This window comes from Martes martes (assembly GCF_963455335.1).
Source record: "Martes martes genome assembly, chromosome: 11".
In the NCBI taxonomy this organism is placed as follows: Eukaryota; Metazoa; Chordata; class Mammalia; order Carnivora; family Mustelidae; genus Martes; species Martes martes.
The window spans coordinates 47,424,926-47,438,548 of NC_137899.1; the positions used below are offsets into that span (position 1 = coordinate 47,424,926).

At 35.7% G+C, this 13,623-nt stretch overlaps 1 protein-coding gene across 1 annotated transcript in view; it reads right to left on the minus strand.

Moving 5' to 3' along the window:
• Positions 1-13,623, minus strand: part of VWDE (von Willebrand factor D and EGF domains) — a gene marked incomplete at its 5' end in the record, with an annotated part of 68,113 nt that overhangs the window by 21,512 nt on the left and 32,978 nt on the right. The window contains 7 exons of the mRNA XM_080818278.1: positions 727-977; positions 2,935-3,049; positions 4,655-4,759; positions 4,866-5,021; positions 8,756-8,892; positions 11,760-12,724; positions 12,863-13,071. Of these exons, the coding sequence (XP_080674404.1) occupies positions 727-977; positions 2,935-3,049; positions 4,655-4,759; positions 4,866-5,021; positions 8,756-8,892; positions 11,760-12,724; positions 12,863-13,071 (1,938 nt within the window). The remainder of the gene's footprint in view (positions 1-726; positions 978-2,934; positions 3,050-4,654; positions 4,760-4,865; positions 5,022-8,755; positions 8,893-11,759; positions 12,725-12,862; positions 13,072-13,623) is intronic.

Sequence of the window (13,623 nt, forward strand, 5' to 3'; positions counted from 1 at the left end):
TAAATAAATATATATATATATATTTAATGTAAAAGACTATTTAAAAAGATATGTTAACAAAGTAATTATGCCAACTTTCAAGAGCATAGCCAAAATATAAATGCTGGGGATAATTTTTAAAAATGTGACAAGATGATTGATCAATTTCTATAATGCACCCACCACAACCGGAACAAAAATCCGTAAGGAGTAAAGCAGTCAGTCACCTGAGTTATCCCAAAGTACAGAGAGTAAACAGTCACTTGAATTATGTGGTTACCATGAAATTGTACACAACTGCACTTCATACCATTACTTCTGTGTGAGTGTGTCCCAAATGTCGAGCATATACAGTGCAATAAAAAATAGTATTAACAGCTCATGACTGATAATATCTAAAGAATGGTCAACAAAAAATGACTTTACTTGAATGAAAGGGTATAATTATCAACCTTAGGTTGAGCACAGGTCTTTCAGAGAGGTAGAAATGAATGCATTCTTCATCCTTATCATAGGTAAGTACAGGTGAAAATGATCTAGGAGTCAGTCCTTTAGCTCCATGCTCTAGACTTGAGAATCTCCATAAGATTTTAAATTCTGACAAAAACAGCATGTTGGCAGTTTAATTTTCCATGAAATGTTGAATAATTTAGTTCCTCTTCACAAAGTAAGATTATATTGCAAGTTTAAAATGGATACCAATATTGCTAATTAATTCAGTGGCATTTATGTAATGATAAATATTACCATAATCGTGACTCTCGTTTCAGCATTGCAGTCATCGTTAAAGAGTAAAGTGAATTGCTGTGGAGTCTGGGACTCTGTTTTCCATGTGAGAAGTCCTGTAGAGGAAACATTTGCTCCCTCTGGACCCGAGTCCAAGGTAAAATGGATGTCAGAACCTTCGGGATCCAAGGCCGTGAACTGGTACACAAAGTTCTCCCCCAAAAATGTCTGTAATTTGTCTTGCGGTATTTGAATCACTGGGGGTTGGTTGTCTGTCACAGAGAAAACGTTTACTTTGTACTCGTGTAGAAAAAATAAAGGAAAAAGGAAAGAACAATAGAGAGAGCTCCTACTGGAACTTTCTGATGAAGTTCAAACTCAGTGAAAACTTCCATTACCTACCCTGGCTCTATCGTTGTTTTTTTTTTTACATTCAGAATAAATTCAATTGCATTCTGAGAAAATGTAAAAGTAACTCATAGGTGCAAGACTTCAAACTTTGCTACAAGAGTGTAAAAGCGCTTTGAACAGAGAAACACTTCTGCATTCCCCAAATTGGATGCCTCTTCTTTCCTTTCTGTCTGCAATTACTTCTCCATGTCAACCAACTCAGTGCTTGTTCTCTCACTCTTCTTTGTCCTCTACCCTTTTCAGCTTTACTTTCCCTCTCAGCACCTTCTTTTCTTTATTTCTTCTTTACTCTCCACCATGTCTGGACTGTTCATTTGACTCCCCTGACTCTTCCTCACTGTACCTGTCTCCCCCTTTATAACTGGGGGCCGCAGAGTCACAGCAACCCTCTGCTCCTCAGAGGTCTTTCCTGCTGCCAAGCTCACTTGCTAGAACTCTGGTTATTTCAGAGGACAGAGAGGACTCCTTTTGTGCTCAAGTAATGCTTTAAAACATCTTTTTACATTGTCACATTAAAAAATGGCTCCCTCCCTTGCCAACTGGCTTAACAGATTGGAAGAATAGCCTTTTCCATTGTGCTGGGCACAGACACACTCCACTTGCATCAACAAAGCACTGATGCCAAGAGAGTGTAGCTCTGGTTCCTGCTCTGCCCTCATATATCTTTATACAATTTACTGATTTTAATTTCCTCATCCCTCAATAAAAGAAACTTGGGACAGATGGTATTTCCAGACCCCTGGTATCCTTGAACATTGTAAATCTATGATGAGTCAGTCATACCGAAACCATTAAAAACACAGACACCAATTCAGAAGTTATAGTGTGTTTCCCTTGTCCCTGGCACTAAATTCTTCCCCAAATTTTCATTGTCTTCCCATTAACACCCCATGGGTCTTGCACCTGAGCAATGAATCATCTGACAAATGGTCTAATGCAGTCATGAAATTTGTATATACAGTAATATATACAGTGATGTTACAAAGCACAGTATAAATAAAAGGTTTTATGACTCAAATAAAATTACATGGGGATGGGGGCAGGGAGTAAATATATCTTGTATTTTGTGATGCCTGGTCTTTTCACTGAGTAAAGAGAATGAAGAAACATCTATGTGGAATTATATATAGCTGTACTTAAGGAAGTGAAGAAATTATATGGTACATGACTATGAGGTGGGGTGTTTTTTTTGGGTGGAACTAAGTATCCAGATATTATCTGGACCCACTATTATACTCACGGAGTCACAGAAAGGTAGGGCTAGAAGGCACTTAATAGATTACTGAATCCGGGAAAGTTTATTTAACAGCTGATGAATGCATGGCCTCTGGAATTTAAATAGCTAAATGTCTTGTCACAAAACTAAAAAGAAATAAGTCTAAGGATAGGATATAGAGCTTTGGTCTCAAAGTAATGTTCTCTTTCCACTAAACCCACCAACTTTACTGATGGACGTTTTATGTACTTATACAGTACTTGAGAGCCTATTTTGTTAGTAACTATTTGACTTGTACAAACTGTGTGTAACTGAATTAGCCATTCCCATTTCTTCCATTAATAATTCACATTTGCTTTCAGTATCAAATATTAAAATGAAAATCCCATGCCCTATTATAGTATAATCGTAGAAATTACATGAAATAACATTTCGTTTTATATTATGTTCAAGCAAAGTAAGTCATGCAGTTAGGAAAGATCCTAAATTAAACACATCTTAAATATATTTATGTATATATATACATTTATGTACCTCATGGTTTAAAATCACTTAAAAATATCTTGTAGAGAAAATATCTAGATTAATAAAGATTAACTTACTTTCTAAAAATGACCAAGTAAATTTTGAAATTTTTGGTCTACAAATCAAACAAGGGCTGGTAGGATTTTTATCTCCTTCAATGTAGCAGAGCCCATCAATAATGCAAACATTTTCCTAATGGAAATTTTAAAAAGAGAAAAACAATTAAGATGTCATTATAGTTAGTGTTTAGGAAAAAAATGTACATAGAAAGGTAATACCATATATGTTGGTGATTCTAGTGAAAGCATATAATAAGTCTATTCTGGTTAGGAAACATTTTTTCATATATCCTAATCATAAATGTATGTTAGAAAACAAATAATTTCCTTTCGTGTAATTTGCCTGTGGAATTGATCAATATGGAGGGAATAAGAAAATATATATATATAGCTTTATCTTTGTGTAGAATTAGTTTATAAATAACACGGAAGAAAACCTGTCTTTTCTTCTTGTATTTTCTTTGTTTGTTTTGTTTTGTTTTTACTGCTAACTCAGGCTGGAAATGCTCTATCAATAAAGAAATGAAACAATTTTCCCCTGCTTATCTTATAGAAACACATTAGTTTCTAACGATTTTCCCTTGGTCTAGGAGCCCACTATGTCCTCTGAATATGGTGACACTGAACAAGAACTATGATATAATTATCCACATTTCACAATGGATATTCTTATACAAAATAGTAGAGAAGCTGATCTGCAAAGAAATAACATTAAATGTAGCAATCATTTTCAACCTGAGAAGAAGACCAAATTTTGTTCAGCATATATAAATTTTGCATATTTGATAAAAATCTATTCTGATGTTGCTTACAACACAATACAAAAATAAGAACAAAATAGCCCCAACAATATAAAACAATTGTGAATTGTAACATTTTAAAAGTATTTCTTATAAGACATGTGGAAATGGACTATTTAAGGGAAAGTAAAAATCAACTTTTCAGAAACAGAAACTTCTTATTGACAACATCTAATTGCTAATCTCAAGGGAAGAAAGATCTAAAACTTAAAATAATACTTTAAATTTTTATCTACATAAATATTATTTGATATGCTTCTCAGTTTTGAAGAGCCAAGTAATATTAGATCCCTGGTATCTATTACATCAGCAGCTGGCCTGTGAGAACGATCTGTTGATAAACCAACAGACTGCAGCTAAATGAATAGGGTGTGGCTGTGAAGATTCAGTTCTGGCTGGGGTGTTCCGTAATCCCTTCAGTGGAGGAGATTTGCAAGGTCCAGTGAATTTAGTTGCCACAAAACAACAACAACAACAACAACAACAAACAAAACCCAAAACAAAAAACCTCCTTATAAAAGTGCTAGCCTTACACATTTTACAAACTCCATCCTGCACGCCCCTAGTTACAAAGAAGATTAGGTAACTATGGAGAGACATCTTACTGGAAAATCATTATTACTATTTCAGAAGGAATATATGTAAGAGTTAAAATTCAATCTGAACCTCCTTTCTTTTTTTTAAGGAATTTTTTAAAGGAATAAACAAACTGCCATTTCAAAACATACAAGGTAGAAACCTTCTCCTTGCCATTTCAACAACAGTTATGGGCAGAATAACATTTTTAGTTAACTGTACATAAACTTGAGAAAGGCTTTTCTCCATTAGTATTTCTGATATGAAGGTGAAAAAACTAATATGCCATTAATATGCCAATAGCATGGGAAATGAAAATACCAACTGTGTAAATGTGAAAATAAGTGGAAAAAAATGCATACCTTTATAGTACATGAGTCCTTCCCATAGAGACCACAAACTTGACAAGCCCCATCATATATGATCATTATTCTGGGATTACTGAACTTATAACCATCATTAGATACCTGTAAGATGTAGTTTTATAATTAGAAGATCTATTCTAAATGTAGCTTCATAAATTCATTATGAAATTTTAATATATAAAATTTACTTATGTCTTTTCTCTTTTACCTTTAATTGCCACTTTGCAATTGGTTTCTCCCCCATCAGATTTACGGTATCAGACTGTTGAACATCAGGCGGCAGCTGACAATCAATGGTTCTGCTATTTTGAAAAACAGTATTCGTGTAGACAGCTTTTCCAAGGACCCATTTACTGTTATTATACTAAAGGCATAATGAGAAGGCAATTAACCTCTGTTTAATTATAGAAATTCCTTGCTAGTGAATTACATATAATCAAAAGATAAATTTTAAAATGCATGGCTGGTATAATGGAATATATAATGAAGTAATAAAAGTGACATCAACATTGAGTTTTATCCAGAATAATGAAAACCATATACACTTTAATTTGATGTAAACTGCTTCCGACACCTCATGTATTTCTTGTGAGTTCAAATCAAAGAAGTTACCAATATCAGTCATATGCAATGAATCACCATGCCATGAGTTTTGTAGCAAGAGGAAACACATTTGACTACATAACTGGCCAACAGTGGATTGATTTCCTGCCCAGAAAGTCATTTCTCCTGCAAAAGCTCCTAACCTTCTACTGCAACTTGAAATTGCTCTTTTGTCTGGTTCCCAGAGCCCTCTCATGTTCTTATACGACCCACCTTCCTGACTACATGTAACCACTCCAGGGGTGGATCTAAGTTGAGCCAATGCTTTGATTACTTGGACTATTTTAACTTTGTCCCAGGGGGCACGTTGGACCAGTCTGCTTCTGGTGGCTTGAGGTGCAAGACACAAAGTTATGGAGCTATAGGTGGCTGTTGTTTTTCACTATGTGGAGAAAGCCAGTATCTAATGAAAGGGAAAAATGAAGTCTACAGAGAAAAAAAGAACTGAGATAGGTAACGACACACACATACAAATGCAGACATACCGAGTTTTCATGTGTTCAAGTCCCAAATTCAAGTTATTCCTGAGAAGTCGGCAATTACATTCTAATCCTGATTCTGTGAAAAACGTACTGTCCTCATAATAAGTACCATTTTTGCTCAAGGTAGTTCGGATAAATTTATGTAACTGAAAACTGAATTCTAACCAGTTCACTCTACTTAATAACTCAGTAGCAGATCATACTTAATCTATATTAAGGGATTACTTTTCAGTACTAAAATGCATTGGTGCCTAAAGAAGAAAAGCCAGAATAATTTTCTGGGTACTGGTAACTACATAGAAAACTAAAAGGCCATATTTTATTAACAATATTTTGATTTACTTTTTTTTTTAAATTTATGACTGTAGAATGCTTTCAATTGCTCAGAAATGGGCAAGGAGCATGTTGATGCTGCCATACTGAGGGTCAGTAGGAGACGGAAAAGAAGGCAAGAACATGCGGTCATCTGTAGCCAGAAGAAACTATCTTGTTAAATACTGATGACTGACAGAGTAGACCACAGTAGAAATCTCCACATTTAAGGGGATGTGCAGAGTCTGGCCCTACAGACAGGTCAGTTCAGTGGTCCCCCCCTATGGAGGGGGACTGACAACAGTGTCTCCGGGTAGTCATGATAAGGACACTTAACATGGATACCGGACTTTGTGTATTGAACGAGATTTCATACAGAAATCATTTCCACCTACATTTAGAGAAGCCTACCCCAAATAAGGAATAAACAGAGTTCTATTAATTTTCCATTCGTCAATATTTTGTGAGTATCTATTGGTGCTGAGGACTTTCTGATGAAAAAGATCACAGAGGAAAAGACAGACAAAATAATTTTAGTATTACTGTAACCAAGACTCAAATAAAGCTTAATGAGAGAGAAAGAAGCCACTGACTCTAGCACAGTCAAGGGAGGCTTCTCCTCCTGAAAGGAAAAGAAACTGCTATTCGGACAGTGGGAGCACAAATGGAGAGAGTGCTATTCAATTTGTTTGGAGGGAATAGCAAGTGGAATGCGGGGATGCATGAGACAGCATGAGATTTTAGTAGAGCATATCCAGGAGGTTCAAGTTTGCAAAAACAGACAAGAGCTGGATCACAAAGGGCCATTCATTTTTAGGATAGCTATTTAGATTTAATCCTCGAAGTATTTAAAAATTGGATTCGGTAAAGTGCTGGTCTGGGGTCAGGGAGTGAAAGAAAGGACTGGGTGGGTGCTTGCATCTCTAGATAAAAACTTGTTTAAAATTACTACTGCAGGGGCGCCTGGGTGGCTCAGTGGGTTAAAGCCTCTGCCTTCGGCTCGGGTCGTGATCCCAGGGTCCTGGGATCGGGCCCCACATCGGGCTCTCTGCTCAGCGGGGAGCCTGTTTCCCTTCCTCTCTCTCTGCCTGCCTCTCTGCCTACTTGTGATCTCTGTCTGTCAGATAAATAAATAAAATATTAAAAAAAATTACTACTGCAAAAGTAGAAAAGAACATCTATAATACGTTACCTCTCATGTGAAAAAAAGGGATTTATCTGTTCCTTTGTGCAAAAGACAGGCAGTAAGAATAAACCAGAGAAGAGTGAGAGTGGATACCTTCAGGTATAGATGGAAATGGGATGGAAAAAAAAGGTAATGGACAGAGTGGTAGAGATGATAAAACAGTGACATTTCTCTGTGTGCACCTTTCAAATGGTGCAAACCCTCAGAACCATGATAGTATTTTGTATACTTTCCAAATAAGTACATAACTAAAATCAACCAGAGTGCGGAGGATATTCAAAGTGGAATACAAACATTAAAAAAAAAGTATTACAAATGAAATATATAAATATCCTGAACAGGGTGCTAAAGAAAATAGCTAATCTAAGTAAATTTGGTTTGGGCTAGTGAACATTGATATTTCTTTCTGTAGTTTTTTTTTTTTTTTTCTTTCTGTAGTTCTGTATGTTAGAAAATTTCATAGTGTGCTCTTTATCAAATGTTTAGGGAAAAAAAGGTAGTATGAGAATAAATATCACAGCAAATAATATATCTGAAAGTAAGTACAAAGTGTACTTTCTCTTTCTTGGCAAATCACTTAATGGTAGTGTGATATCATGATTTATTCTGCCACAAACAATATAATGTCTACTCTCTTGAGTAATACTAAGTGAATAAAATTATACATATATTCCATTTTCTATTGTATGTCTTATTATTTCATTAGGATTAAAATATTTCATGGTTATTTAGAAAAGCTCTACTAAAAAAATCTGGAAATAAACATACTTTTCTTGTATAAATATTTGATAAAGAAAGATACGAAAGTTATTTCCTCCTTAAACTCTCAATCTCAGGATGCCATTTGGCTTTAGCAATTTAGAGAAAAAGTAAAAAGAATGCTAAAATGTCATTTGCTGTCTTAAGTTTTCAGCTTATCCAAGTAGGTGCTTTAAAAGAATTTTCCTTAAAATAAAAATCCACTTAAATAAAGAAAAGGAAGACCATATAAATAATCATCAAAATAAGGTGTAATTTGATATACCAGTGTTCAAACTGAGTGATCATGTCCATTATTTATGGCCTAAAGAAAGAAAAACACTATTTTCTTTTTGAAGTAAAGGGTAAGTGTAATTATTCTTCAACTTTTTGTTTTGTAAAGGGAACTGTTCATATCCCTGTGCCCCTTAAGCCACACAGGCTGCCTCGGATAAAAATGATCTCCATTCTTTGTGGTTTTATATTTTAATAAATACAGAAGCTTCCATATCAAGCTTAATATTATTTTAATTTTTTATTATAACTAGAATAATGAACCAATACTGCAATAAAAATTATATAAAATAGTTCAATAGAGTTAACAAATAAGGAAGAAGCTTTAAGGTCAAGAAATTCAACCATTTTCCTATTGAGCGCTCTGTGGCTATGACATCCATTGGGATTATGTTATTAATTGACAGACCAAATTAATTCAAGATAAAATTAATCTGAATAACTCATAAACTTGATTGTTTTTCAACACTATAATTAACATACCTGCAGTTTAGTAACTTCACATTTAATTGAAGGTGATTCTTTGAAGCCTTGACCAAACACTCTCACTGTCACACAATTATATTTTCGAATATTACAGAATCCAGCATTCTCGAGTTCTATAATTTCAGGAGCCTTGTCTTTGGACAGAATGATAGAACAAAATGGACAAATTTTCTTTAATTCCAGAAAAATAAACTATTTTCAAGGTCCAAGTTAAAAGCAATTGGAAAATAATACTCTGAACTCTACTCCAAATATTAGTACATTAATTAAACAAATATATATATGTGCATATATATGTATGTATATATTTTAAAGATTTTATTTATTTGACAGAGAGAGCAAAAGAGAGAGTACAAGCAGGGGGGAGTGGCAGGAAGAGGGAGAAGCAGGCTCCCTGCTGAGCAGGAAGCCCAATTGGGGGCTCCATCCCAGGTCCTAGGATCATGACGCTTAACCCACTAAGTCACCCAGGCGCCCCTGAACTATTAAATATTAAGAGAAGTCTGGTGTTAAGTGTGACCCACCATCAAAGCAATAAAAATAGCATTAAAGATACTACCAGTGCCTAAATATGCAGGTTTAATTAATGTTTTAATAATGTTTAATACCAATTATTTACAAGCATTAAGAAATTACTACTACAATGGCCTGTGTTTTGTTCTTGCCATTTTGGTCTGTGCCATAGAAATGGGTTATACCAAAAATACTTTTGTAGGGGTTCCCGGGTGGCTCAGTGGGTTAAACCTCTGCCTTCGGCTCAGGTCATGATCTCAGGGTCCTGGGATCGAGCCCCGCATCGGTCTCTCTGCTCAGCAGGGAGCCTGCTTCCCCCTCTCTCTCTGCTTGCCACTTTGCCTACTTGTGATCTCTCTCTGTCAGATAAATAAATAAAATCCCTAAAAAAAAACCTTAAAAAATACTTTTGTAATAAAATAGTGTAATTAGCAATGTGTTAAAATTTAATGTGTTAAAATTTAAAAATTCTTAAACAGTGTAAGAGTTATCAAAATTTCATGAAAATGTTACTAATGTTCTTATGTATTATTGCTATCCTATATGCCACCACAATCTTAGGTGTACTTTCAATCACTGGAAAAAAATTTCTCCTAGCAGTCAGAGTTAACTGATCATCATATTGTTACATATCTGATTCTGGTGTCAGTAAGATGATACACTATCTGTATCAGCAAGATCTGGCTGTCAAAACAGAGAAATGCTGCATATAAAAGTAACAGTTCTCTAAGTACTGGCAAAATCTAAGTGAATACAACTTTACTAGCAGTGGAATATAAGATCATAAATTGTGTGCTCAGAACCCTAAAATATTTGTGAAAATTAAAAATATATATTTGCTAGTTTATTCTTTCATATTCAACAAATGTTTACTGAGCAATTTCTATTTTTCTCATGTTATTCTAGGCACTGGGGATAGATGAAAAAATAAAGTTCCTGTCTTTTTATAACTTACATTCTAATATAGGAGGACAAAAAAAAAAACCAAAAACAGTGAAAAATAAAGTATATTGCATAAATGTTTTCAAGACTATGAAGAAAACTTATATATTAACTATATGAAGGGATATAAAGACTATGGGGTGTGTGAAGGAAACTACTTTATTTTGAATGACCATGGAAGATGTCTCAAATAATGACATTTGAAGAGAGAAGAGAAGGAAGTCCATCATGAAGATAGATGTTGGAAGAATGCTCCAGTGAGAGGGAAAGTAAATGCAAAGGTCCTGAGGTTGGAGCAGGTTTGGCCTCTTTGAGAAACAGCAAAGCAACCACTTAATAACACTGGAGGGCCGTGAGCTCTGGAGAGAATGACAGATGAAATTCAGTGAGAGAGGAAGCTCCAACTGCATTGGGTCTTCTAGGCCATGGTAGGGAATGTAGGTTTTATTTGGAAGGAGAAGGAGAGCCATGAGGGGGATTTAAGCAGGAATACTATAATTCCACTACCATTTCAAAGGGATCACTTTAGCTGCTGCATGGAGAATAAATTTTGAGAAAATCTATAATAATCCAGATGAGAAATAAAGGTGGCTTGGACTAAGTTGTAGCTGGGAAAGAGATGAAAGTTGTTGACGCTAGAGCCAGATTTGCTACTAATGGATTAAGCCTGAGGCATGAAAAAAAAAAGAAGAGTCAAAATGACTGCAAGTTTTTCATGTGAACAGTCAGAGGAGTGAAGTTTGCATTTACTGAGATGGCAAAGTCTCAAAGATAGAAGGGTGGGATGGTGGGGGTAGAAGGAAAATCTGGAATTACTAGTTTAATGGCTAATGAAATCAAATTGATTTTTTTTAAAGATTTTGTTTATTTATTTGAGAGAGAGAACAAGAGCAGGGGGTGGACAGAGGCAGAGGAAGAAGCAGCCTCCCCGCTGAGCAGGGAGCCTGATGCCCATGCCAGTTGGATCACAGGGTCAACCCTGTGATCATGACCTGAGCTGAAGACAGATGCTTAACTGAATGAGCTGCCCAGGTGCCCCTCAAATTGATATTTAAAAATTTCTTTCTCTTACATATTGGGATATAATAGTTTGTACCATGTAGGTGGATTAGAGAAAAAATTAAGAAAACTGGCCTAATTAGCAGAATATTAAAAACACAGTACCCCAAAAATAGTAAATTTGAGTTCTAGAAAAAATGATTATTCTTTACAACAGGAGGGACGAACTGCGTGCAAAGACCCTGAGGTCAAGAGAACTTGGCATTACAGAAACCAAAGTGGGTAGAGTGAAATGAGTGAGGGTTTTAGTTGTAGGAGATGAGTTTGAAGAGGTATGGCATGCGTTATAGGCTATTATAAGTACCACAGCTTTTACTATAAGATGAGATGCTTTGGAAGAATTATGACTGTATCCATTAGTTAACTGGGGTCCTTTTCCCTAAATAATCTGAATAAACCCTGTTAAGATACTGAAAGTAAAAAAAAAGAACAAAGAATTTCCATAACATAGCATATGCAATATCAAAGCTGTAGAGTTCTCACTCACCACGTGAATCACTGCAGTCATAGGAACTAAAGCCTGGGGAGCATGCGCATCCCCATTCCACACACTCCCCATTGCCACTGCATAAACTGGGGCATTTGAGGACCTCGAGAATGTCTTCAACTGACTTGCTATATTCTTCTGTGCTGTGTTTCCCCTCTTCCAAAATTCTTTTTTCACATTCATTTTCTAAAAGAGCCACGCCGGCTTCTGCCCAGCTAAGATCATCTTTTAGGAGAATATCTTTAACACACATATCTATAGCAGTGTCTAGGCTCTTGCCCAGAAAGGCGAGACAGTGTCTTCCTATGCTAGAGTTGGCAAGAGTCTGCTGGCAGAGTGCCAAAGTGCCATGTTCGGTGAGACCAGAGGGTGTGGGCCACGTAGGGACAAACTCCTGGTGGATATCCTCAATATGGTCCTCAGGGAAGAAATAAGCAAATTCTTCTAGGTCACTTTGGCTAAGACTTTGGAAAGCAAACATAGGAAGAAACTCATAAAAGTTTTGCCGTTTCCATCTGTTTTGTGGATCCCGCCTCATTTCCTGGCTGTGGCTACCCTTGCCCCGTATATGTTTCCCATTGTCCAGAGTTTTTGGTGCCTCTTGTTTTTCATTTCCAGGATGTTTTTGTAAATGTAATTCCGGTTTGGTTAGGTTCACATGCTTTTTTTCTTGAGGAAGGAAGTTAAAATTATTTTCTTCTCCAGATGTATACTCATTTATCCCTCTGATAAGAACTTCTGAATTAATATACTCAGAGGTGACATCTAGTTCTGGTATTAAGAAAGAGAATCTGACATGTTTGAGATCTTTGCAACTTGAAACAATCTCTTGTTGAGAAGCACTGTCCAGACGATTGGAAGGATATAAAGAATTAGTGTCCGATGAGCAGCTACAATAGGACAGTTTTCCAGGTGAAGGCGGAGAAACTGGCATTGTGTCAAACATGCTTTTCCCTGGCAAAATCCTTCCAGGTGAAAAACAGAAAAGAATAATAAATTGCACAAGAACATTTTTTCTCAGTAACATGTTGCCAAAAAAAAAAAGGCAGAGTATTGTGTCTCCACTAAACACAGTAACAAATGAAAACAGTTTACTTTCTTACCTCCATTCATTAATAAAAGCAACACAATTATCAAAAGTTAGATCAATTTTTATCCCATTTTTATTATGGAAATCATTTTCTGGGTTTTCATCAAAGGTGCCACAAAGTCCCAAAGTGTTTCTATAGTCTAGGCTAGGGGCTCTGATTGTTAAACTCATGCCCCATTCACTAAGATCAGCACGGATAAATGCTCCAGAAGAAAACCAGACCTGAAATACAGAAATAAGAGATGCTTAAGCAATATTCAACATGGATTAAGAAAAAAAAAACTATTATTTGAGGAGAAACAAATTCATTTATTCCTTCAATATAGAGAGAACAGAATACTGATTTTCTTCAGATTACAATTTTCCTTTTAATGCTACGTGTCAAATCAATGGCTTTTGCACTTTGCTGACTTGAAATCTGATCTCTATGTTGACTCTTTAATTGCAAAATATTGTTCAAACCTCTTTCTTTTTAAACTAAGGTGGGGTATTTTATATAATAAAACAGCTATAAATGCTGGGGATTATGTTTACCAAGTAATGCTTCTGATAATAAAGTATGGAACTAGACTGCCAAGTAATTAACTTACACAGATAAATGTAATTCCAGAGGAATACATGTTCCTGTGGCTAATCAACATTCTCATCTTCACAGTAGGCAAACAGAATCATAAGCCAAATTATAACCAGGGCATACCTGGGGAGTCGGAATGAGAGCAAGGGGTTTGTCAAATTATCTTAATAGCCTGTGTCATCCATGATCCTCCTCACAGG